At 39.3% G+C, this 18,206-nt stretch overlaps 1 protein-coding gene across 1 annotated transcript in view; it reads right to left on the bottom strand.

Moving 5' to 3' along the window:
* The window catches only part of LOC118423034 (E3 ubiquitin-protein ligase listerin-like), a gene marked incomplete in the record, with an annotated part of 31,491 nt that extends 16,308 nt beyond the window's left edge, over positions 1–15,183 (bottom strand). The window contains 12 exon segments of the mRNA XM_035830930.1: positions 122–788; positions 1,295–1,458; positions 3,140–3,287; positions 3,753–3,943; positions 4,946–5,119; positions 5,615–5,795; positions 6,491–6,543; positions 7,282–7,452; positions 7,821–7,880; positions 9,126–9,224; positions 11,798–12,001; positions 14,969–15,183. Of these exon segments, the coding sequence (XP_035686823.1) occupies positions 122–788; positions 1,295–1,458; positions 3,140–3,287; positions 3,753–3,943; positions 4,946–5,119; positions 5,615–5,795; positions 6,491–6,543; positions 7,282–7,452; positions 7,821–7,880; positions 9,126–9,224; positions 11,798–12,001; positions 14,969–15,010 (2,154 nt within the window).
* Between the last annotated feature and the right edge of the window lie 3,023 nt (positions 15,184–18,206).

Genomic DNA, 18,206 nt, shown 5'->3' on the forward strand with positions numbered 1-18,206 from the left:
TCATTCCTTTATGAGAAACATACGTTTTAATCGTGTCAAGCACATGCGGGAGCAAACGTTAGACCAAATGGGAGCTGGAATATGATACATACCAGCCTACTTGAATAAAAAAGAGTATAACCTGTATAACAGTGTCTACAAGTTTGAACTTCTGCTCCTCCCCCTCACAACACTCCACCAGTGCAAACAGGATGGTCACCAGGTGTTCCATCGTCTGTCCTGACATCTCGGTTTCCGCAGCAACCACAGCGTCCTCCTTCTGTAGCCATGGCAACAGCACCACGGAGAAGAACTCCTGTATCACCTCCTCCTGCGAATCCTCCTCCTTCCTGTCTTCCGAATCCACCTTGAAGAGCTCAGTGAAGAGGTGACGACAGGGAAAGGCTTTGACCATCCTGGCCAGAAAAGTGAGGTGGGGGAGGGAGCTCTCTTCTTGGGTGATCTTCAGTGCACTCTTGGATAAGGAACAAACGAGCTCCAACATGGGGCCATCTTTCAGAGCAACTTCTGGGTCGTTTGTGCCACCACTAGTTCTTTCTGACTCGGTGCTACCACTTTCAGCAGAGGTAGGCCTGTGTAAGGGAGAGGTTTTCTGTCGCGCGCCGTGGTGGGCGTGATCGTCGGAAATGGAAAAAGTGACCCTGCTAGTCCTTTTAGCCACCAGCTTGTGTTTGCTGGAGGGAGTCCTTATGCATTCAAGAAGACTAGCAACGTTGTTTAAAACTTGATGTACTGTCTTAGAGTCCCCCTCCATCTTGAGTTGTGCCGAGCACACTGGACCCAGGTTCCTAAGTCGGACAAGAAGAAAACTAGTCACCAGAGGTATCCACCAAGGATTAAGGTATTCCTACAACTACCATAGAGAAGAACTACTCATTGTCACTACATACAGTAGGTGCCTCCTTAATAGGCAGCCTTAAACAGTGCTCAGAGTACTTGGATAATATAGTTCTTTGTAGTACCTACAGCTCCAGTGTGAAATTGTAGAACCAGTTTGCACCATACTGAAGAAGATAAAAGGTGTTGACCAAAATGTTGACATAGGTATATAAACACTTGGTTATTTACTGATTGCAGCCCTACATAAATACATACGTACCTTGAAGGCCTAGGTATACAGGTTGTCTAATGTGTAACTTTATAGATAACAAACTTTTGAGATATACAGTCAGGTAAGTATCGACAACAATACAAGAGGTAAACAGAGTACATAGCAGACAAAAGTGTCGTACTTGTTTAACAGAGAATCAACTTGCTTCACTGTGCTTGTGTATATCTCTAATAAAGTACAGACCTCCAGAGAAGTGTGAGCAGGCGCTGGTACGTGTGGTGAGTGTCGGAGTCTGGCTGACTGCGCTTGTCCATGTAGGAGATGAGGTCGGCCACCATGGGGTGCAGGGGGGAGGTGCTGAGGCGGGACTTGTGTTCCACCAGGGACGCTTCCACTACAGGCATCAACTAGCAGGAGACAACACAAAAACTAGGATATTGGAGAGTTCTTTATACCACTAGAATGTACTAACTATGTAGGCATCAACTAGCAGGAGACAACACAAAAACTAGGATATTGGAGAGTTATTTTATACCACTAGAATGTACTAACTACAGGCATTAACTAACATGAGACAACACAAAAACTAGGATATTGGAGAGTTCTTTTATACCACTAGAATGTACTATGTAGGCATAAACTAGCAGGAGACAACACAAAAATTAGGATATTGGAGAGTTCTTTTATACCACTAGAATGTACTAACTACAGGCATCAACTAGCAGGAGACAACACAAAAATTAGGATATTGGAGAGTTCTTTTATACCACTAGAATGTACTAACTACAGGCATCAACTAGCAGGAGACAACACAAAAACTAGGATATTGGAGAGTTCTTTTATACCACTAGAATGTACTAACTTAACAGGCATCAACTAGCAGGAGACAACACAAAAACTAGGATATTGGAGAGTTCTTTTATACCATTAGAATGTACTAACTACAGGCATCAACTAGCAGGACACAACACAAAAACTAGGATATTGGAGAATTCTTTTATACCACTAGAATGTACTAACTACAGGCATCAACTAGCAGGAGACAACACAAAAACTAGGATATTGGAGAATCAGGGTTGGACAAGTTTTCTAAAATTGACTTGTCCTATCGGGCAAGTACTTAAAAAATTTACTTGCCCGAACCAACTTTTCACTTGCCCGAAATCTAAATGACATTTTTCTATGTATATTCATGGCCTTCAATGGAATTTTTGTTATTGGCTCTATTTTCTGTGTTAATCAATGCTTGATGCCATGACTTTGAAAAGTAGCAAGTACATCAAAATCTCACTCAATGGAGAAAAGCTAACTTGTCCGATCGGGCAAGTGGGGAAGGACATGCACTTGCCCGATTGGCATTTTCACTTGCCCGGGACTATAGGGCTAGTGGACTTGTTTATCCCTGAGAATTCTTTTATACCATTAGAATGTACTTACTTTGCTTACGTTTTGATGTCTATCAGACACCTCAGAACTTCTGACTTGAGTTCTATATTCTACCAACCTGATGACATTATTTTCGTAATTAACAGAAAAAAATTTAAATACTATTGAGACAGAGTGTAGTACAGTCAAAACTACCCAACAGTGCCACTTAGGGGATCCATACAATGTGGTCTATGTGGTCTCACTACAGACTCTTTATGCTTGACGGTCAAAACTACCCAACAAGGCAACTTAGGGGACCCATACAATGGGGTCTATGTGGTCTCACTACAGATTCTTTATGCTTGACGGTCAAAACTACCCAACAAGGCCACTTAGGGGACCCATACAATGGGGTCTATGTGGTCTCACTACAGACTCTTTATGCTTGAATCAATAGCAAACATTGTGTAAGACTTAGGATGATCACATTGGAGAGATGAACCTTATGTATATGCGTAAAGGCAGTCAATTGGACAGGTTTGGCAGTATGAAAACGTCCAGGACAAGATAAAAACAAAGGGCTTGGATCTAATTATATTAAACTTATTCATAAGTTCTTTTAATTGTCTGAACCAAGATACAGGCTTTCCCTGAAGTTGCCATCTTTCTCTTCTAGTACAAAATTATTTCCTTACAGCTTATCCATACTAAAGACCTTACCTGATCCAGCATGAGGTGGTTCTGTATAGCGTGTGCCTCTCCATCGTCTCCCGTGTTGTTCACCAGACAGTATCGCAGACACTCCATGAACGCTGACACCACTGCACCACGCTCACGACTGTTATACTGTACATGCTCACTGCTTAACCTACAGACAGAAATAAAACATGTTGATACATCTTTGAGGGGTACTATGAAGATATGTTTAAAGTACCTAAGTCATTAGAGTTACTACCTAGCCAATGTTTCAGTAACTGTTACCTTCCTCTGACTGGATGTACTTCATACTGAAGCTAGGTGTCGCTGCTACAGTGTGAAGAATGCAGTCCCAAACATGACTGAATTTGTGTCAGCTTCAACACTCTGGTAGCATACAAAGAAATTTGTTATGCAGCGATTGATCAACCTGACATCACTATTCATAGACAAAACATGGAGTTTGCAGTAGAGGATGATTACTTAAGTTTTCTTTCTTTCTTTGACTATATATTTTTTTCTTTTTTGTTTGTTTGTTTCTTCCCTTCTTTCTATCTTTTTCTTTCCTTTCCTTTCCTTTTCTTTTCATTCATTAATTCATCCATCCATTCATCCATTCACTGACTCCCTCCCTCACCCCATCTTGAGGTTGTTGAAGAACTCCTGGTAGAAGCCAATGCCTGTTCCGATGATGTCGGCTGGGATCTTGCTGAGAAGCGGCAGGATGTTTGGGAAGATGGCGGTCCCCGACCCCTTTCCCGCGGTCCTTAACACGATCCACAGCTTCGGCAGGACAGACTTACGTGGGTTCACGTGCTGCCAGCAGTCCTGGGGTTTAAAAAAAACAGAAGTTTTCATGCTGAGAAAGCCTTTTCTCCACATTTCACACAGCAGTCCTGGGGTTTCAGATAAAATATATTCTGATATTTCTGCATATGTCCATGCTGAGGTAGCCTTTTCTCTAAATTTCACATAGAGGGACCTTAGGCCACACCAATTTAATTTCTTGGTTCACGGATTTTTTCATAAAACATATGGAGCGAGAGGGCGAAATAAAAATTAAAATTAGAATTGTTAAATGGTTGGGGTAAAGGTAACGGCTAATCCAAAACATAAAGAAAAAAAGTTTTCAGCTTGAAAAAAGTACAAAAACACTATTATTGTATAGTAACAGCACCTGTACCCACACTTTAAGGAGCTTATAATATAAAGGCCAGTTTGCTACACCAGAAAGTTGGTGAATGGTTTCATTGATGGTGAAAATTTGCTGAGTGGTAATTTTTATTTTTATTTTTTTTTTCAAAAAAATAGGAGCGAGCGAATCCGTGAACCAAGAAATTAAATTGGTGTGGCCTTATACACATGTATCTGTTGGAGATATATATTTACTTTTTAAATGACAAAACTACATTTCCCTGCATCCAAACAGCTTTTGCTACATTTCTTCTTTTTGCTTCATTTGATCTGTTTCTGCTTTTGCATTTAAAGGACATATGTGGCAGTAGTTTGTATCCTTCTGTACAAAACTACCATTACAAAATAGCACCAGTAAAATCCTAAAATATGTATGTACCTAGTGTACTTGAACTGAAATAGGTACCCAGTGTACTTGAACTAAGATATGAATGTACCCATTGTACTTGAACCGAAATATGTACGTACACATTGTACTTGACCTGAAGTATGTATATACCCATTATGCTTGAAATGATATGTATCTATCCATTGAAATATGTATTTCCTCATTGTACTTGAATGGAAATTTTTACTTGAACTGGGAATAAAGGTCTCCAAAAAAAAAAAATAAATAAAAACCGGTAAAATTCTCACCTCAATGGTTGAGATGACGTGCAGTACCGCCTCCCACAGATGGGGGCACACCGCAGGGTCCGAGTCGTCCAGGTTCCCCAGGACGGACGGACACACCCGCGGGGCTTCCCTCCGCGCCACCTCGGGAGCGTGAACACAGAACGCAGCGATCACGGAGTACAGCGCGCCACGGATCTGTTGGGGGAGGCAACAGTTAAAACCCTGGTAACAAAAGAAGGGCTGTTTTCAACTTATAACAGCAGGGCTCAAAACAGACACCTGCACACTAAAAGCAAATGCAACCATATTTTGCTTGGTGCAGTTTTGAACCCAGGTAGCTCAGTGCTACTTGAACAACCTGGCTGAAAAAAAGAATTTCGAGCACTGAAGCAGTAACCACAGAGTATAGCACTCCTGGAACCTGCGTAGGTTGAGATCAATGCTTTCAGAGTGAGACTGGGACCACAACCATGCCACTTTGTCAGCAGAGAGGGGTAGAGGCACATTTGACTGAAAAAAGTATTTTGAGCACTGAAGCAGTAACAACAGAGGAAGGATCCAGAGAGGAAAATTTGAATCTGACGATATTCACTCCCTAAAACTGATATTTCAAATCCAACACCTGACAAATTGGTCTAAATGTATCAATCAATCAAAAGTATAAATTCTACATAACTACAAATCACTAACCTGTGGTGATTTATGCTTGCTGAATTTCCACAGCTTGTCGTTGCCAAGGAAATGGCTGTAAGTGTCCGTCAGCTCCATGTTCTCGGAGGCAGGGATGGTGTTCATGAAGAGTTTGATGGCCATGAGAGAAGCTGTCACCACACGCTGGTACTTAGCTTCAACTTCCTCTGGCGAGGTCGTCCTGGTAACAGCAAAGGTGATGAGAAAGGTGAGGAATAGGGCTGGGTATCGGTACAGCGTACCGGTACAAAACCGTTTTTTCTTATTGGACCGGTCCAGAAAAACCGGACCTGAAAAAATTAGGTGGACCGGATGTTGGACCGATTAGAAAATTAACAGATTATTTCATCAGGCATTCACACGTTTTGGCGCTTGCAGGTGGAAGAAAATAACAAGAGTGAAGTAGAGTAGAGTTTATAGTAATTTCTACCAAGTTTTACAGCCAATCGTACAGGTGCAGTTAGCGTTGTAGAATTTTAAAAAGCCAGTGTAAGTCTACATTTGTAATACTCCACCAAACAGATTTCTTTGTAGTGAAATGGACCATTGGTATGAGTCATACTGAATCAGGTCCAGGTTCAGGTCCGGACCTGGACCTGATCCTCTGGACCTGAACCAGACCTGGACCTGAATTTTCTGTACCGGTACCCAGCCCTAGTGAGGAAGATTCAGTAAGAAATGTTTAGAACTAACTGTTCATGAATATTTTGATGGCCATCAGAGAGGTCACTGGTACTTAGATTTCACTTCCTCCAGATGGCAAGGTTGTCCTGGTTACAGCAATGATGAAGAGAAAGGTGAGGAGGATTCAGTAAGAAATATCAACTGGTAGAGTTCTCATCTTACTATAATTGCATGATTAAAGTTTGAACTTACTTTGGGTCGCTCATTGTTTGTGGTGTCTGCTTAAAAAGATTATCTTGGAGATGCTGTAAAAGAAAAAAGGACACAAATTAAAGTTTACTACTAATACTAGACCACGTTTTTCTTCAGCATTTGCTGACATTCTACTTTATTTTGTGTTGTACACTTATGATCTTTTCTGTATTAAAAACTTGGCAACCTACTCCCAAAAACTATTCACAGAAACAAATATATAGTCATACGTTATTGAAGGCTAGACATCCAGGTAATAACAGCAGTTACTCAAGCAACTGGATATGATTTCCAAAATAATGGCGAGTAAATTCTATTTGGCAAAATGTACTGTAAGGACCTTACGTTTACAAAAGAACTGTGCCTCCAACGGCTAGTGCTAAAAGAAGGCCCTGCTAAAGACAAGCACTACAGCATCAGCAGCAGGGTTCTCCCCAGAATTTTTTAGTATAGTGGAGGGGCTGGCAAAAATAACCCGAAGTGACTCCAAGAATAATAGCGATGACTTTGTTGTGTAGTAGCAAAACCACTATTGTTTTGATCATGGCCCAGTCACAAGTTTTTGCAGACAATGCCGACTGGAAAAGTGATGCGGCTTGGCACAAAACTCTGAATTTTCATGATATTTAGCAAACCTAACCAGAAAAATAGGGAAGGAACACACTAAATTTTAAAGTAGTATAGTGGAGCTGGGCTAGGAGTATAGTGGAGGGCCTCTGTTATTCCATCCTCTGGGGAGGACCCTGAGCACTCAGCATGTACATGTGTAATAAACATCTAAACAAACTTACTGTGAGGACCTCATGTTTACAGAAGACCAGTGCCTCCGCCTGCTTGTTCTGGGGGAAGGCACTGCTGAAGGCGAGCCTGGCGGCGTCTGCGCTCGGCACGTAGGTGTCACACTGCGACAGGAGCCAGATGCCCATCAGGTGCTTCAGGTGAGGCGCCAGGCTTCGCCCAACCTGTAGTGGAAAAGTTAGGACACGGAGGAAAATATGTCAACTAAGCATAAAAGCTTATTATATATGTATGTTGGTAAAGCTGGCGTCACACTGTTCGTCCAACATTGTTGCTTGCCAGGAGGCTGCTAAAAATGTCAAAATCACAAAACAATAGCCAAAGGCTGTTTTGCTGCTGAAAATGTCCTTTTGAGCTGACAGACTTATCAGGCAATTGGTTTTTGTGCTGTGTAACACCAGCTTATATAGACTGTAAATTGATTTGAATCTTCTCCTGAACCATCTGGAAACATGGAGGGCGTTTCACAAAAAAAGATCTGCTGACAACACGACATTGTCCAATACAACAAAATTAAACAAACTTTTCTTACCTTAAGAACTAACTGTTGGAAGGCTACTTGACTAGCTTCTCGGACCCTTCTGTCATGGTCCTACAGACGTAAGAAAAAGATAATTACTCATAATGAAGTATGAGTCTGTTCTTTTTTTTTCCATGTCCATGTACATGATGAATAACAAAAAACAGGATTATACTTGTCTGAATGTACTATTTGAAGGACTATTGCGATGTGATTAGGTATAACAGCAAAAATATATCATGACATATCAGGGATCGAAATACTTTTTTATTGCTACATGCAAAATTGCAAGTTGGCAAAAATTTTACGTGCAATCTAAAATATTTACATGCAAAATACAACTAGTCTATACTGCAATGTTCTAGCCAGCATCCATCATTCTGTACTTTGGTGGAATGTTGCTGCTCTGGATGGATAAGAATTTTGCCCATTCTGTCACTGTTGATGGACTGAAATTGGCACATGAAAATATAGACAGAACTGCAAATTTTGGAAAGATATCCACATAATCAGCATGTTAGTTTGCAGCAAAGCCGAATTTGATTGTTTATAACACCTACTGACAAGCGGTGATGATCCCTGTCAGACAAACAAAGGCATCGTGGCCTCAGTATTTTTACTATAGGCCATGTATTTTCAACATGCAAGATTGCAAGTTCAGAAAATTTTTACATGCAAATCTCAAAAATTATGTGCAAATTGCAAGTTAAGTATGTCTATTTTGAACCCTGCATATGCACACAGTCTTGCAAAATCATCCTATCATACCAAGCACAACAATGTCTGGTGATGGTCCTGGGCTGCAATGGTGGATTGGGTGGCAGAGGAAGAGTGGCACCGGACAAAAGTCAAGTAAATCAAGTTGGACTAGTTTTCTAGGAGAGAAAAATATGTATGGTACAGGGTTCTCCCCAGAATTTTTTAGTAAAGTGAAGGGGCTGGCAAAAATAACCCGCACCAACGCGCTGCATTTTCATGAAAATGGGTTCATTTTGCAATGACAGAGGGTGTCAAATACTACAAGTATAATATACTGTTGTTATTCCTTTGTTGTGAAGTGGCAAAACTACTATTGTTTTGATCATTGCTCATTCACAAGTTTTTGCAGACAATGCTGACTGGAAAAGTGATGCCACTTGGTACAAAAATCTGTGAATTGTCATTAATCTTAGCAAAACTAACAAAGAAAATAGGGAAGAAACACACTAAATTTGAAAAATAGTATAGTGGAGCTGGCTGAGAGTATAGTGGAGGGCCTCCCTTATTCCACTCTCTGGGGGAGAACCCTGGGTACAGATTCATGAATTGTGTACCCACCACTGCTATCCTGTTGTACAGTCTGGGCCAGTAGGGCAGTGCTCCCTTCACAGCCTCCTCACCTCTTTCCTTACACAGGCCACCAAACTCCTGAATAGCCTAAAGAATTACAAAGATTGAAAAACAAAGTTCTGCTGTACATGTTGTACCATGGAAAGGATCCATAATCAAATGTCATTCTATTTAGAATTTGCCGATACTTGCTCACATAACATTATACAAAAAAACACCCAAAACATATTATAACCAACCTTTTTGGCAAGGGTATAATCAAGGAGCTTTTATCCTGATAAAAGCTCCTTGGTATAATAAATAACAAAATGATTCATTTCTTTGGTTCAAAGACCAGAATAAAGCCCATTAAAGGCTCAACCAAAGACAGGACTTGACATTTTTGAAAGAAAGAAAAGCATATAACTACATGTACAAGACTATTAGTGAACTAACCTCAAATTATTCAGATTTTCATTTTTTTTTTTTCATTTTTAAGTGATGCAACAAAATGTTTTATTCTAAATCTTGGTACTATAGTCAAAAATATTTTCTATACTACAGGTATATGGAATAGTACTGATAAGTACATGAAGTACCTTTACATACATAAACTACAGAAGAATATCTAAGTGCAGCCAGAGTCAAAGAATTAGGTACAAAGCTCCAAATGTGGGATTAGGCCACACCAATTTAATTTCTTGGTTCACGGATTTTTTCATAAAACATATGGAGCGAGAGGGCGAAATAAAAATAAAAATAAAAATTGTAAAATGGTTGGGGTAAAGGTAATGGCTAATCCAAAACATTAAGAAAAAAGTTTTCAGCTTGAAAAAAGTACAAAAACACTATTCTTGTACAGTAACAGCACCTGTACCCACACTTTAAGGCCATACCGATTTAATTTCTTGGTTCACGGATTCGCTCGCTCCTATTTTTTGGGAAAAGAAATAAAAATAAAAATTACCACTCAGCAAATTTTCACCATTAATGAAACCATTCACCAACTTTCTGGTGTAGCAAACTGGCCTTTATATTATAAGCTCCTTAAAGTGTGGGTACAGGTGCTGTTACTGTACAAAAATAGTGTTTTGTACTTTTTTCAAGCTGAAAACTTTTTTTCTTTATGTTTTGGATTAGCCGTTACCTTTACCCCAACCATTTTACAATTTTTATTTTTATTTTTATTTCGCCCTCTCGCTCCATATTTTTTATGAAAAAATCCGTGAACCAAGAAATTAAATTGGTGTGGCCTAAGGAGCTTATAATATAAAGGCCAATTTGCTACACCAGAAAGTTGGTGAATGGTTTCATTAATGGTGAAAATTTGCTGAGTGGTAATTTTCATTTTTAGTTTTTTTCTCCAAAAAATAGGAGCGAGCGAATCCGTGAACCAAGAAATTAAATTGGTGTGGCCATATGGGAACACAAAAGTGCATATAAAAGCAGCATTTCCATCCCAGAAAGATTACATCCGCCCTATTGCAGAATTGTCTCCCCCAAAGCTCCAGCGGATGTTGATCTGATTAAAAGACTGCCAGCACAGCTAAAAGGACAACAGCAAGGTTAAATGGGTAACATGGAGCAGGGGAATCTAATCACGAATGTCCCCGGATGACCCAGTCTGACGTCCGACGGGAGAAAAATGCAAATTGCTACATGGAACAGGGCTCGAAATTCATTTTCTGGATTAGGTGCACTGGTGCACCCAGCTAAGAAAATTGGGTGCACCAAAAAAATTTTGGATGCACCACTTAAATTTAAGTAGAATGTCAAAAAAACCTTATAACAAAAGTTAGTTACAAGCTATCAAATTCTTAAACAAGTAACATGACAGACATTTTCATTATCTTTCTAACACTTAGATGTCAAGAATATGGTGTATTCTAGTATACTTGATATCTTTCCATACATAAACCTAAGCCCACTGAAAAAAATTGGGTGCACAGTTCCAATTTTGGGTGCACCTGGGTGCACCTGCACCCAGTATTTCGAGCCCTGTGGAAGAATTATACATTCTAAAAACACAAATAAACTGGGCTACAAAATCTGTAGAATGAAACTGTAACTAGTGTACATGTAAGAAAATGTAGGTAAAATCTTTCCTAATCTCATAGAGTATAGTATAAGTAGAGGTCTTTGGCTGGGCTCAATCAAATTTCATGAGACCATTTTCAGAGTGTTCAATAGTAAAGTACTTTGAGATTCAGTAATTCAACAATTCAAGATTCCCAACACTAAAAAGCCTTTCCATGCTTTAATCATCAAATCTTAGCTGATTCCAAGAATACCGAGGAAAATAAAATGTAATTCAGTATTGTAAAAAAAATATATATTCTCCCACAGATGCAGATATAAACAGCTAATTTGATATATTACCATATATAAACAATTGCCACATAGTAATAGTTCTAAATGAACCAATTTGTCTGTGACTTAAACTGGACAATTGACAATTCATAACAACCTGGTATGGAAAACGACTGATTATAGATGACGATTTTGGTATTTGACTTTTGAGGCACAAATTTGTTTTTGCCTTGTTGTTGTTTTGATTGTATATATGTTCCTGGAGCCTGTCTAAAAACCAGGGCCAGGTTACTGAGAGAGGTACTGAAGTAGAAGAAAGAACAATTATACATAAATCATAAAAATGTGAAATATTGTATATTTTTACCAACCTTCAGTTTTGTGGTCACGTCTCTCTTGGACAGTTTCCTGAGGACCATGCGGAATTCTGGATCCACGGACGCATCTATGTCCTCGGTACCCTGCGCCGCGGGCACGTACCCCAGGTCCCCGGACATCGCTCCGAACCCGACAAAACCGCTCTCGCCGGACGAGACGCGTGACATGAGTTCCGCCATGCGCCCGCTGCTGGACGGCTGGTCAGGAGGAAGATGCGACATGTTTCATTACCGGATGCATCAGTTACTCTGGCCCCAGCAACTCAATTACTTGGTTCTTTTCAACTCTCTCCTTTCTCATTACCAATTACAAATTTGGTTCCAAATGGCTACCATATTAGCAGGTAGACAGTAATTGAATTTTAAGCAAGTTCTGGTTAAAACTTAAAAAAAGGACATTTGTTTTATTATTGGCTAGATCTCATCAACACATTTCCTTCATTCTCAGACATCTTTGACTATAAAGACTGAGTAAGAGGTCATGAGTAAGTGGACGGAAGGAAAACTGGATTTTGACTATAGTGTATGATATGTATTCACACTCTGGAACTGCATGTATCCACACCAGGCTTTTAGCTAGGATTTTATAATAGGGTGTCCAAACTTATTGGTGAGTCGCGGTAAGTGACTTTTGTAGGGGGGGTCTGGGGGCATCCACCTTCCATGGTGCAGAGTTTTTGATGATTTTAAGTTAAAATAGTGCATTCTTAGGTATCCCAAGAGGCAAAAATACTGTTACAGATGTCACAGTAGAAGACTGTGACCACAGATGACCTTGTAGCATCCCTGGTCAATCAGAATTTCATGCTTGTCAGAGGATTTTCTCCCCAGTACAGGGCGTCCAGGGGCATCAAATTTCTTGTTATTCTAAGAAAAGGGCGTCCAGATGACGCGTTGACGCATGCCTGGCTAATAAGTAGTGACCTTTTATAGTTGAAAAATTTGAGAACCAACAAACCAAATAGGCATGAGTTAACCTACAGGGCCTCTCTTTGCTAGTTCTGCCCCATCCCATTAGGTAGATCCTACTGAGAGATACCATTTGTACAGATACCTCCCACCGGACCTACTAGTAATTCTCTGTCAGGCAGACAGGAAGCACTAAGGGACACTCCATTATGAGAGGGCAATGTTGTATATTTTGTATTCTCAAAGCAACTCCTGCAATGTGCATCTATCTGCACACATCTTTCTTGCAATCTCCCCTTATTTCAGTATCTATTATGATGATAAAAGATATACATTCACACTCATAAAGCTGTTGGCAAATAGCAGAGGTCTAAATTGACATTTTGTGGTTTTCTTGGTGACCCCTTCACCAAGAATTTGATGACACCACTGTCTGTCACCCCAATGTTATACGCTTGGGAAAGGCACTTAAATTTTTAAACGTATTCTACTTATTCTTGTTGGGTGGAATTAATTGCCTACTAGCTTGTGTTAGAGGACCGGTGCAATGGCCTAGTGGGTAGAGTGTTCGCCTTGCATTCGGTAGGTCGTGTGTTCGATCCCCGGCCGAGTCATACCAAAGACTCTAAAAATGGTACATGCTGCTTTCTCTGCTTAGCACTCAGCACTAATGAGGAAGAGTATGGAAGCTAAACACACATCACTACCAGCGGACCAGCCCCCTGCTGTAGTGGCTTGCACATGTGTGGCCCAAGGGCTTCGAAGTGGGGATGGGCGCCACCCTACGCGTCTGTAGATGCATGGGCAAACTTTAACTTAACTTTTTGTGTTAGAGGCATCCTCTTTTATGGGGCACAAAGCTACAAGTATACGATTGAGGACAGCAACATCTTGAGCACGTTAAAAAAAACGCACTTATTGAAAAGAGTAGGAGTCTTCCCAGTATGAATGAATCAAACATGTCTAGTGGTCTTTCTCAGCTTGTATTCACTGTATAAAACTGTTATGCTTAAAGGCAGTTTACTTTAGAGAACTTTATTTTATTGTGTGACTGTCAGACAATTGTAACAAGTACAATGTATGGCAATCTGTATATATATGGGAGTTGAACTATATCTTAGTATTAACTAATCTATTGTAAGAATCTAACAACTTATCTAATCTAATCTAATCTAACCTGATCTAGAGTAGACAATCTAGGCAATATTACTGGTTATGCGAAAGAAACAAATTCCCCCAAGTCAGGACAGTGTTGTCTGAGGATCACCTCTAAAGATATGCTAATATCATGAAAATCAATCATGAATTTGTTTTTAGTTCTTCCACCTGTTAAAGTTATATCAAATTATCATATTTTAGCCTTTTGTTTTAATTGTAAAACAGACGTCTTGCAATCTATGGACTCAACCTAGATTCAACAAAGTTTTATTCAGGGATGGAAATATGTACACGTCTAATGATGATGTATGTATACACACCTGCTATCTGTAGAAAAAAATGGAATGCAGAAGATATATGTGAAGAGCTCGTAACTTTAAAGATTTTAAACCCAAGGGGATCAAAGTATTATCTAAGATCAAAGACATTATATAATGTCCTTGCTAAGATCAAGGAAGTGGGGACAAGAGAGAGTCACTGAGAAGGAGCTAGAATCTATCTATCTATTCATTTGTTTTTCTTGGAAAATATAGGTAACATTACCGATTACATGTAGTCCTTTCAGCTGAATAGAGAGTCCATAAGGGGTAAAAAGAATACACGCTTAGGAGGTCATTAATATTATTATGATACTTTACAAGTGCTGTAAAATTCAATTGTATCTTAAAGGGTCTTTTAACCTCATTGATTGTACAATGAAAATCATTCAAATTAAATAAGCAAATTTGAAGATTTAAACAACTGTGATACTGCGTTATTAAAAGGAGGCTACACAGAAATAAGATATCATACAAACTTTAGTCGGGGTGAGAATATGAGATGACGCAGTTGTGAGAAATATAACAGGTGCCGCCATGCAAGTCGGTCACTGGGCCACGTACAATATGAGATCCGTGAAAAACACCCTTGTGTTTTTCGTTATCCACATGAAATATTTTAAGAAGGTACTTCAATTTACGTTGAATGGAATATATCTTAAGAGACTCTGGTCTTGTAAAGACATGACAATATACGGACTGTTCGTAAAGGAAACGGACGTCTGGTGAAATACATAGTCAGGCGTGTTATGAAATAAATCTACGATGAAGTCGAACTTACCCGGACGTTTCCTTTCGTCCGCTGCTTGTTTTTCCCTCCCATGTTAGCTTCCAAGCTTTGCGCACGTTTCCCTGTTTACAGATTTTAACTTCTACACAGACTATTGGCGCTGTATGCGTGACAGGAACGCCAAAATAACATAAAATGGAAGCAAAACACAAAATTCTTTCACATGGCAGCAGCCATTTTGAAAATTACCCACCATGCTCTCGTGCGATATGAACTATTGACCCTTCCGGGAAGATGCTCACCTGTCAATCATTGTGAAACCCCAAGGAGATAGAATTCCTATTTCCTGGAAAAAAACGAAGGGAAACATTTTTCAGAAAAGTTTATTGATTAATTTCTTGATTAGAAAGTAAAAAAAAAAAAAGTATCGAGAACCGAATACACATGCGGGGATCTAATTTCGCGGTAGGGAAAATTAATCGAATTAATTGGGTGTTTGCGGTAGTTTTGAGTTCGTTACGTACTGTGCAGTAATGGAAACACCGACGCCTTTACGTCACCTACAATCACCTTCTAGCATACCAAGGACGTTATAGCGTAACGTCCTTGGTAGTACAGTAAAAACCAGTTAATTGCACAACAGATTTATTCCAAACCGGTGCGTGCAGCTAAATAACTTCGCATTATAGCACCAGCCGGATAATAACACGAAATTCACTGGCAAATAGGCCGTGCAATATACTAGACATAGGCTGGCAAGAGGGCTCTATAGACAGACAGAACAGTCGACTGTAATGGTATGGTTAATAATCCAGCAAGAAGTGCATGCTGGCGTGATCAGCTATATGTTTCACTGATCTAACCGGTGAGAAAGGTTAGAAAAACCTCCTTGAGCCAATCGTATCTCCCCTCTGGATGCGTAGCAATTAGCACACAAAGATCGGGTCTATGCGCTCGTAAGTATGGATGTGTCTCCACTGTAACAGGCGCCTCGATTGATGATATTACATGCATATAACGTTAGTAACGTTACGTACATTTGGCGGTTAGACAACGGGGTAAGCGAGGAGAAGAAATAACAAAATTTTAGCGGGGTTGTGGGTTTGTGGTGAAAAAAACGAAGCGTAACACCGCAACTGAACTGCGAACACGAAACCACTGCAAACATTTATGCATTTACCGCATGCATATACTATAACGTTGTATAGTTTATTTTCATATCCTAATATGCTATGTAATTAATGTAATGACTGAAGAATTGTCAAACAATATGTAATGCTAAATATTCAATTTCCAATTCAATCTCTACAACTGGATGAAAAACGGAGATTTACTTTCGGACGTTTTGAGTGCCATATCACTTTTCTTTAGCGTCACCAGGAGAGTAATGGAAAGAGAAAATTGATATTACTCGAAACTGTAACGTTGGAAACTAAATCTCCGTTTTTATCCAGTTATACAGATTGAGTTGTATTTGTATATTGTTGACATGGATGTCTGACCTTCATAGACTTAATACCTAATGCAAAACTTTCTTGATTATGATTATCAGCCATGGCATTTTTGTGATTAACGTTAAATGGCTAGTGGATGGATGGATAGTGGAAAATGATTATAAAAACACTGTATGTAAAAATAACTAAAACCTGCAAAATTGATGTTAAACATTTATAATGACACGTAGTCAATCAAGCTGCAGTACCATAGGCAAACGCTAGTCACCGCCACCATCAAACAAGTACCAAAGCGAGTCTCAAGGAGATATGTGTGCGATCACTTTTGTACTAAATTTCAATTACTTTGATATAGAATAGATTTAGCTACAATGCCTATAAAACTCATTTTTGACTCGCTCTTGAACATGTCCTGTCATCTGATGATTTCTTGTGTCAAAAACGGTATTTTTTTTCTCGCAGAAATCTGAGCCATTACTTTTTGACTGACATCATTTATCTATAACGATACCCTCTTTCCACTAGAACGACCTAAAATTTGACAGATTGCTCAAAGAATTGTATAGAAAAAAATATCTTACGCTTTGTGTGTTTTGTTGTCTTGTCATCCTCATTTTTACATTTTGTGTGAAATACAAAATCGGAGTATTTTACATATTTCAGTTTCGAAGGTTTTAGGTCACAATGAGCTGATTGCAGAGCATGATGGGGCCTTAGTAACAGCTAAAGAATACAAAATCTGATGATTTCTTGTGTCAAAAACGGTATTTTTTTTCTCGCAGAAATCTGAGCCATTACTTTTTGACTGACATCATTTATCTATAACGATACCCTCTTTCCACTAGAACGACCTAAAATTTGACAGATTGCTCAAAGAATTGTATAGAAAAAAATATCTTACGCTTTGTGTGTTTTGTTGTCTTGTCATCCTCATTTTTACATTTTGTGTGAAATACAAAATCGGAGTATTTTACATATTTCAGTTTCGAAGGTTTTAGGTCACAATGAGCTGATTGCAGAGCATGATGGGGCCTTAGTAACAGCTAAAGAATACAAATAATCATAGAAGGTGAATACAAAGTTGTTCAATAAGGCCATGTTGTTTGGATGTGGATGACGTCACCTGGGAATCCTAAGTGACGCGAGCGCGTATATGAAAAAGTTCGTCAAAAACTGAAAGTCATGAAGTTTGTACAAGTAACTAAGCAAACAGAGTACTGACAACAATAACAAAAAAACAATAAACTGTATACCGATCCGTAGATTTTTTTTTCATTTTTGTTCTTCCACATCTTTCTTTTTCTTTGCCTTCGGGAGTTACTTTGGCATTCAATGACATAAGTAAGTACTAACGTTATACGTTTTCCGATATATATTTTTTTTTTCAATCCGGTCGGCATGTTGATGGCATCACTGCTGTCCCTACGGCCGGTGAGCGGGTGAGGCTATGGGACCGGTGAGGTGAGGTGAGGAGGTCGGCACATATGTGCTCATCAGTTCACAACTTCTTTGTATTATTTACAGTATGGTCGATTTTTTTGGTTTTTTTTTTTTTTTTGGAAACGGACGAAAATTGATGCGCGCGGTGATGTCATTTATAGAATCAAATCAACATTGCTTAATGAAAAAGATGAAAACATAAAGCTAGCTTTCATTACTAGCCTGGAATCCAGTCTTGTTAGCTTTGTTCCGCTATTATTATTATAAACAAGACTGGATTCCAGGCTATTTCATCATATCATACGACGGTTCAACTTCAAGTTTTAATATACTTCTAACTAAACTTCAGTCATAATCCATTTGTTTTCGGCTTGTATGCTTGGAGCTTATTCGGT

This window comes from Branchiostoma floridae, chromosome 9, assembly GCF_000003815.2.
Source record: "Branchiostoma floridae strain S238N-H82 chromosome 9, Bfl_VNyyK, whole genome shotgun sequence".
NCBI classification, from domain to species: Eukaryota; Metazoa; Chordata; class Leptocardii; order Amphioxiformes; family Branchiostomatidae; genus Branchiostoma; species Branchiostoma floridae.